Source organism: Caretta caretta, chromosome 1 (assembly GCF_965140235.1).
Source record: "Caretta caretta isolate rCarCar2 chromosome 1, rCarCar1.hap1, whole genome shotgun sequence".
Classification (NCBI taxonomy): domain Eukaryota; kingdom Metazoa; phylum Chordata; order Testudines; family Cheloniidae; genus Caretta; species Caretta caretta.
The window spans coordinates 340,405,219-340,414,384 of NC_134206.1; the positions used below are offsets into that span (position 1 = coordinate 340,405,219).

The 9,166-nt window shown below is 45.8% G+C and overlaps 1 protein-coding gene across 2 annotated transcripts in view; it reads right to left on the reverse strand.

Moving 5' to 3' along the window:
* The window catches only part of CDC123 (cell division cycle 123), a 77,672-nt gene extending 68,509 nt beyond the window's left edge, over positions 1-9,163 (reverse strand). The window contains exons 1-4 of one of the 2 annotated variants that reach the window (XM_048836591.2): positions 8,949-9,157; positions 8,141-8,212; positions 4,660-4,720; positions 3,204-3,236 (exon numbers count right to left, since the gene is read on the reverse strand). In XM_048836591.2, the coding sequence (XP_048692548.1) occupies positions 3,204-3,236; positions 4,660-4,720; positions 8,141-8,212; positions 8,949-9,022 (240 nt within the window). In that variant the 5' untranslated portion in view covers positions 9,023-9,157. Of the gene's footprint in view, positions 1-3,203; positions 3,237-4,659; positions 4,721-8,140; positions 8,213-8,948 lie in introns of both variants that reach the window. The other variant, XM_048836592.2, reaches the window with a different exon arrangement.
* Positions 9,164-9,166: the final 3 nt, after the last annotated feature.

Below are 9,166 nucleotides of genomic sequence, written 5' to 3' on the forward strand. Positions count from 1 at the left end.
AAAATAACTGAACACCACTGGCCATCACGTATAACACCCAGCTAAAACCTCTCCAGCACATCAACAATCTACAGCCTATCCTGGAAAACGATCCCTCACTCTCACAGACCTTGGGAGGGAGGCCAGTCCTCGCTTACAGACAGCCCCCAACTTGAAGCAAATACTTACCAGCAACTACACATCACACCACAGAATCACTAACCCAGGAACCAATCCCTGTAACAAACCCCGTAGCCTACCCTGTCCCCATATCTACTCTAGCGACACCATCAGAGGACCCAACCACATCAGCCACACCATCAGGGGCTCATTCACCTGCACATCTGCTAATGTGATATGTGCCAGCAATGCCCCTCTGCCATGTACATTGGCCAAACCAGACAGTCTCTACGTAAAAGAATAAATGGATACAAATCAGACATCAAGAATGGTAACATACAAAAGCCAGTAGGAGAACACTTCAATCTCCCTGGACACTCAACAACAGATTTAAAAGTAGCCATTCTTCAACAACAACAAAAACTTCAAAAACAGACTTCAAAGAGAAACTGCAGAGCTAGAATTCATTTGCAAATTTAACACCATTAATTTGGGCTTGACTAGGGATTGGGAGTGGCTGGCTCACTACAAAAGCAGTTTTCCCTCTCTTGGTGTTGATACCTCCTCATCAATTATTGGGAGTGGACCATATCCACCCTGACTGAATTGGCCTTGTCCACACTGGTTCTCCACTTGTAAGGTAACTCCCCTTCTCTTCACATGCCAGTATATTTATGCTTGTATCCGTAATTTTCACTCCATGCATCTGAAGAAGTGGGGTTTTTTATCCACAAAAGCTTATGCCCAAATAATTCTGTTAGTCTTCACGGTGCCACCAGATTCCTCATTATTTCTTTTATCATTTTTACATTGCAAATATTTGTAATAAAAAATAATATACACTTTGACTTCAATTACGACACAGAATATATATGAAAATATAGAAAAACATCCAAAACAATATTCTATTGTTTAACAGTGTTAAACAAAACATGACACTTTACAAAGGTAAAATACAACAAATAACTCACAAAATCCCTTATCTGAACAATTTACAATCTAAGGCACCAATCTGAAAAAGACATAGGTGTGTAAGTAGCTCCACTGACATCAGACACTACTCACAAGCGTAAAGTTAAGCACATGTGTAAGTCTCTACAGATTCAAAATGCAAGGGTGTAAACTCTAAGTGAACATATAAGCTATTGAAGGTAGAGATCAGGATAGGTGTTTGTACAGTGCTTAGTACAATTACTCCTGGGGGAAATCCTGTGCCATTGCGTGCACACATATTTCATGTGCCATGCATATTTTTAATTTTTTTTTTTAACAGAAAAAAAAAGTTTCTGCTGAAAAGTTGCTGAAGTTCTGCCTTTTGCCCATCAGAGGGCGCTATGGTGCTAGAATACAGCAGCCGCTTCTGGCAAACCCCAGCTACGATAGGGAAGAGAAAGAGCCTGCCTTCTTCACAGTGCCTGTTGGGCCAGGTCAGGAGATATGGGGAGACAGACAGTGTGGGGCTGTTGGGGGGGGTCAGACAGGGGCTCATAAGGGCTAATGGGGGAGGACAGACTGGAGCAGGGGCTGAATGGGAGTGGAGGCGCAGGGTCACAGGGGGGAGGTAGGTCCAGGACCACATGGGAGGAGGGGGTACAGAGATACAGAGGGATGGCTCAGTGGGGGAGACAGGGGTGCAGGGGCACGTGGGCAGAGGAGGAGCAGAGCTACAGGAGGAAGGGGGATGGCTGTGTGGGGGCACAGACATGGGGACAGGGTGTGCATGGGGACAGCGGGAGAGGGTGTCTGAGTGGGGATGGAGGGACATACGGACAGGGGGTGCAAGGATACATGGGAGTGCAGGATCACATGGGGACGGGAAGAGATGTGCCTGACTGAATGGGAGAGGCTAGGGGTCAGCCAGGATCTGCTTGGGGGACACGAATCCCTCCCCACCCCCACCCCCAGAAAAACCTGTTCCATACTTTTCCCACCCATACCCAACAAACCTTCAAGTTCATACCCAGGCTCCTTCCCAGCAATTACTTCCCTCTCCTTCAGCTCCTCCATTACCCTTGACTTCCCCAAGCCTTTGCACTGCTTCTGAGAGGTGCGGAAAATATGGTTCTGTACTGTAGTTTAAATGAATTATTACTCAGCGTTCTGTATTAATATCCCTCGTAAAGAATCTATTTGTCAAAAAACATTTCCTGAATCTTTTTTGTTGTCTGTATTGTTAGAGACATACTTTCTGACAGGTATTTAGAAATAAGTTCCAAAATAATTGAAACTGGTGTGATTATGTTGTGTTATTTGACAAATAAAATATGCAGAATTTTAAAATGTGTGCAGAATTTTTAATTTTTTGGTGCAGAATCCCCCAGGAGTAAACAATGGAGCCACAAAACTGATCCACCCCCCCCAACACTTTGGCTCTACCGCATTAATAAGATGGATGGCTATGGCACAGATGATAGGCAAAAAGGGGTGCAAGTACATTAATATTTGGGGAACTGATGGACTTTTCAGAAGTGATTTGGAAGAGAAGAGGGAGGGGGCTTGGTTCACAGTAGTCAGGATCCTGTTTCAAGAGCAGGGGGCTGCACAAAAAGGATGCAAAGACAGGAGAAGGAAAAAATGACAATTTGAGCAGACAGTATGAAAGGGCCATAGGAGGAAATAATGGCAAAGGTGTAGGAGAGTGGGGTTGCGGAGAGCTCTGAAAGCAGAAAGCTACAGGGCCTTCATCTCTTCTGCTTAAGGTTTGATTATGTAATTGGGGAGCCATGTTGGAAGTGGCAAGAATGAAAGATGGCTATATTTAGTGCTGAACTTCAGTTCATTTCCTATAGCCTGGTGAGAGTCTGATCCTTAAACACTGGCCCATTTTTATTTTTGATTATCCACAAAGGAAGCAATAACAACTTGTTTTTCATATTACAATTTAAATAAGTTTCCGGTTACTGGTGTGTTTTGTACAAAAAGTGAGATTCCACCAGGTTCTATAATGAGAAACATCCACCCTGCCACAAATCTGAAATGGCCTGATACATGGTCAGTGTAACAATGGGTAAATTTAATCTTCTGAAAATGAGCTTAATTCTCAGGTTACAGAAAGAATAATGTGGACAAAATTCCATGCTTTTAGGTACATAAAGCATCCTTACCGTAAGTGTTGTGGTATTCTCATCATCCGACCACTAAATAAAAGAGGAATAGAACAATTTTAATGGTTTCTTGTATGTCCTAGCATATTTATTATTTATGTAACACCATAAATCTACACTGAATTGTACAATAGGTAAAACATACCAAACAAATCCTCTCTCTGTCCTGGAGATCTTGTACCATAAAGATGGGAGCGGGTACAACACCCAACATATAGAGAGGTGTTGTTATTGTTGACTGAACACTTCACATAAATGAAGATAGCAAATAAGAGCTTGTCTACACAGTGAGTTAGCATGCAGTAAGCCAGAATGTGAATTAACAGCGCACCAGTGTGCTGCACACTAACCTGATGTGTAGAACCTGCTACAATGCAGTGAAAGTCCCAGAGCATGCTGGGCTTCTGAGCCGTGCTCCGGAACTTTCACTGCGCTGTAACAGAATACACACAGAGAGTTAGTGTATAGCAGGCTGTCATGCTGTAGAGTCATACCCTGGCTTGCCACACACTAACTCACTGTGTAGACAAAACCTAAAAAAAATAATGGTCTAAATGAAAAAGGGAGAGGCAGAAATGTTCAGGTATCACGGGGCTATGAAAAACCATGCACAGCACGAAACCTTGGGTTCAGCATCAGTATCACCATCCTTAACTGTAGAAATAAGTCTTGAAGTCATCTTTGCAAATTGCAACCAGAATATGACAGAGAAGCAAGCCAACAAGATGTGCAGTGTAAAGCTTGGCACAGCTCTGTCCCTGCCTAAATCTTGTCCCAATTCCCACCACTTCTCAGTTCTAGACCAATGGTTAGCTAACTCCGCTTCAATTCTTTTTCTCTTTAAGAGCTTACATTGTTTTTCTCAGGGTGCCTCCTTTGCCTGGAATGTCCTCCCTGATCCTGTATGGTACACAGCCTCTCTTTGTTCCTTCAAATGCCCCCTGTAAAACCCACTTCTTTCCACAGCCTCTCCACTGTTTCTTTCGGAGCTTAACAAACCAGTTAATAAAGAAACTAATAAGAAATGTGCCTTGTGAGAAACAAATATCATAGCAACATTTTATCCAAACTTTCCTCCCTCCCTGAAGTCAGGATGCATCTAACTTAGGGATCGGCAACCTTTGGCACGCGGCCCTTCAGGGAAATCCACTGGTGGGCCGGGACAGTTTGTTTACCTGCAGCGTCTGCAGGTTAGGCCGATCACAGCTCCAACAGGTAAACAAACTGCAGGTAAACAAACTGCCCCGGCCCGCCAGCGGATTTCCCTGGCGGGCTGTGTGCCAAAGGTTGCTGATCCCTGATCTAACCTAAGATATAAGTTCCTCATTGCAGGGACCATGTTTTTATTATTCAGTAAAGTGGTATGCCTCCCTATGGATCTCTACAGATGTGGTAAGTATTAATACATTTACTTTGTAAGAGACTTCACACAAGTTTTATTACATTTTGTACCCACCTGTATTTCCTCTGCCTGATCATCAACACTGGCTTCCTGAGAACATGTTGGGGGATCATCCCTGAAACAAAAGTTAGAGAGGGGAAAAAAAAGCTCTTAGAAATCTTGAGTCTTGAGAGTTTGATTTTGACAGAACACTTCGGACTTCAACCATAACTGCTAGCTAAAGATCTCAAAGTGCTTTTATAAGTGGATGAATTAAGTCTCACAATACACTGTGATACAGTTACAGTGAGTCAGTGGCAAAGCCAAGAATAGAAGACAGATCTCCCAAGTCCAGTGCCCTAGTCACAAGATCATTCTGCTTTTTTGTCAGCATATCACTTTCACTTCTGAAACCATTCAAACTCATTGAATATTGTGTGACTCATTTTATTCAGATTTTTATACCACACCCATCAACACGGTAAGTGCCTCCCAGCAGTGCATTAAATGAGGTAACTAGAAAACCACAGGACTGATGCGGCTCCTCTCCCTGGGGGAAAACTGGGAGCTCTTAACTTTGCTTGATGTTCTGTGTGTTTTTGTAGGTAAGGTCAAAGAGGCAGGCCTTACATATGGAAGAGAAGTCGAGGTTTTTAATGGTTCTTAGATATTATTGGAATTCATTCCACAGTCTCAGACCACCATTTGAGAAAGTTCTGTCCCCTTACAAACAAGCTGGACTGTTGGTGCTTTGTTGTGCCTGGTGAGTGGAGTGGTTGACCACAATCTTCATCTTGGAGCTTTAGGTGATCTCTTAGGTTCCTTGGCCCATATCACTGAGCACCTCAAAGGGAAGACCGAGTCCATGACTATGATTCCATATTCTGCGGGAAGTCAGTGTAGCAAACAGGACAGGTTTCATGTTTGCCATGTTGCTAACGAGACAGCGTTACTGGAGAGCAAATACTGCAAGCAGCTAAAGCCTGGTCTATACCTAAAACCTAGGTCTACCTAGCTACATTGACTTAGGTGTGTGATTCCTCTCCCCTTCCCCTCCCACTCCCGCAAGATGTAGTTAAGCCGACTTAAACCCTGTTATAGACACCATTATGTCAACGGAAGAATTCTTCTGTCGACCTAGTCACCACCTTTCAAGGTGGTGGATTTACTACAGCAATAGAAAAAACCCTTCTACTGCCGTAGCAAGTATCTACATTGTAGCTGTGCCACTGTACACTTGCAGTGTAGACATAGAGTTTCTGCTAAAAGAAAAGGAGGACTTGTGGCACCTTAGAGACTAACCAATTTATTTGAGCATGAGCTTTCGTGACAATGACAAAGATACTATGGGGCAAACTACAATTCAGCTCTGCAGATCTAAGATTCAGATGCTGATTCATCCAGGTTTAAAAGCAAGACTAATCGTGATTGAGAGAAGATGATGTCTAGGACATGTGTGTTTGCTTTCTGGCTAAGAAAATTCACCTTCCAGAAAGTCTGGACTTTATACAGGACTGTATGTTTAAAGACACTTAAAAATCAAATTATGCAGCAGTATATGACAACCTCTCCACTGAACACAGTAGAAACTGCTCATGTCCAGCGACTGCATAATCAGACCTTGAGTCTTAGATTTTCAGAAACTTGGCCACAAATTGAATAATAGCGGCTAAGTTGATTTACATAGTGATGCAGGATCAGAGGCAGGATGCAGGCCCTTCCTAGCCATAAAAGTTTGATGATAACTCTAATTTCCCATACGCATCCTACAGAAAACATTTCAAATGGGGGGGGGGGGGTTCGGAGGGACAACCACCCCATCATAGTATGGTTTCATCTTTTTGAAATATTTTAATGAACACTCCCTCAGTCCGACTTTACTCCTGGGGAAATTCTGCGCACATTTTAAAATTCTGCAAAATTCTACATATTTTGTTTGTCAAAATAACACAACATCATCACACCAGTTACAATTATTTTGGCAATTTATTTCCTAATACCTGTCAGCAAATATGTCTGTAACAATACAGACAACAAAAAAGATGGAGGAAATGTTTTTTTGACAAAGATTCCTTACTAGGCATATTAATACAGAACTCTTGAGTAATAATTCATTTAAACTACAATCACAGGGGCCAGCTTCCTCATTTCCCAAGGGGTGATCAACCCCCACTCTGCCCCAGGCCATGCCCTCACTCCACTCCTTCCCACAAGGCCCCACCCCACCTCTTCCTACCCCCTCCCCTGAATATACCCTGTCCTCGCTCCACCCCTTCCCCTCAGCGCCTCCCACACACCACTGAACAGCTAATCCGCAGAGGGCAGGAGGCACTGGCAGGGAGGGGAAGGAGCCGATCGACATGGACGCTGGCGGGCAGGAGGCACGGGGGCGGGAGAGGGGAGGAGCTGATCAGTGGGGCCCCTATGGGTGTTGAGCACCCACAATTTTTTTCTGTGGATGCTTCAGCCCCAGAGCACCAACAGAGTCGGCACCTATGACTACAATACAGAAGCTTATTTCCCACACCCCTCAGAAGCAGTGGCAAAGGCTTGTGGGAATTAGGAGTAACGGAAAAACTGAGGGAGAGGGAAGCAATTGCTGGGAAGGAGCCTGGGAGTGAACCTGTGGGGTTGTTGGGTATGGGTGAGAGAAGTATGGAACAGTGGGTTTTTTGGGGGGAGGAGGATTGTTAGGGAGTTGGGGAGCTCCTCCATGCAGAATCTGGCTGACCCCCTAGCCTCTCCCATTCATTCAGGCACATCTGCCCCTATCCCCATGTATCCCATACCCCCACTCGGCCACCCTCTGCCCCGTCCTCATGTGGCCCTGCACTCCCCTGCTCTCCGTTCCCATGTGGCCCTGCACTCCCCTGCTCTCCGTTCCCATGTGGCCCTACACCCCATTCCCATTCAGCCCTTGCCACAGTTTGTCCCCCACCACTAGCCCTTCTGAACCCCAGTCTATGTGATTCCCCAGCAGCCCTCTCCCGCCCCCCATAACCCATGCCTCCTAACCTGGCCCTGCAGGCAGGGCGCTGTGAGCAATGCAGCCAGCTGCTGTTTGCTACTGCCGGTGAGCTGGCTGCTCTCTGTTCTGGTGCCACAGCAGACCCTGGTGGGCATAACAGCAGTGCCTCTCTGACGGAATGTATTCTCTCTACACTTGCAAAAAGATGCTACTGTTGTCAAAGGTTGGTTTAGCACTTCAAACTCTAGTTCCAGGTGCTTAGCCAGTAACTTCCACTGCTTCAGTGATCTGACTTTCTTTAAAACTTGACAGCAAACAAGTACTATTCAATTTAAAGGATTTTAACAGATTACATAATAAATTTAGGCCTGAATATAGGTTGTCATTTTCAAATTTAATTTTAAAAGGGCTGATTTTAAAAAAATAAACTTGTATTTAACTAAAATAAAGAATCTAATTTAAATTAAAAATGGGGGTGGGTTTGTTTCCTAAATAATTGATTTTCATTCACCCTATATTATCAAATATATGCAGATGAATTAAGTATAGGGAGACAGAATTTAATATTTGAAAAATACTTGATTTTACCTTCCTGAAACTACCAGAGTTCCATCATCCAGCAAATAATCCTTCACATTCTCTGGAAGTGGAAGTATAGCACTGAACAAACAAAAGGCAGAAAATTTATTAGAATAATTTAAAAAATCCCAGTAACATTCCATGTCCTTTTAATTCTGCGGAAGAAACACACACAGACATGAACACAGTTGTTGTGTTCTATCCCAACCTTACGCTCCCCCTCACGCCCCCCCCCCAAAAAAAGCCCAACCAACAAAAACACCTTTTCTTTAGATGGGGTAAGGGAGGTGGGGCAAAGAGAAGACTAAAACTTCATGAAGGATTTCTTTATATGAAAGATTTTCTATGCAATTCATTTTGTCACTGTATTCCTCAACCATGAAAAGGTGTAAGCTCCATGCCCTGCGTCCACACCTTCCCCAGCCCTCAATGCTCTCCCCTACACTCCGACCCCAGCCTCGGAAACACTGGGCACTAGCAGAAGACAGGATACTGGGCTAGATGGACCATTGGTCTGACCCAGAATAACCATCCTGGTGCTCATGCCCTCCCCAGGCCAGCTCCCCCCTTACTGAGTCTACCATGCCCTGCCCCCACACCCCGCCCCACGGGTCTGCCCCTCCATGTCCTGCCCCCCACTTGCCCCGGGCCAGCCCCACCCCTCCATGTCCTGCCCCTACACGTCCCCCGCCCGCGGCGGGCAGCCCCTCCATGTCCTACCTCCACGCCCCGCAGTCTAGCCCCTCCATGCCCTGCCCCCAAGCGCCCCCGGGCCAGCCCCTCCATGCCCTGCCCCCCGGGCCCGCTCCGCTCCCACCTGCGGATGGTGAGGGCCCGGAAGCGCGGGTACCACGCCGAGAACTGGCAGTGCAGCACCTGCTCCTTCTTCATCGCCGTGGCTCCCAGTCCGCTCCCGCGCCCGGAACCCTCCGCCCAGGCCCAGCGGAGCCGCCCGGAACTCGCTTCTAGTGCGCCAGGCAGGGGGCCCGGCGCGAGCGGCCAGCCGGAGACACGGGGGCGGAAGGAGTGGCAGCC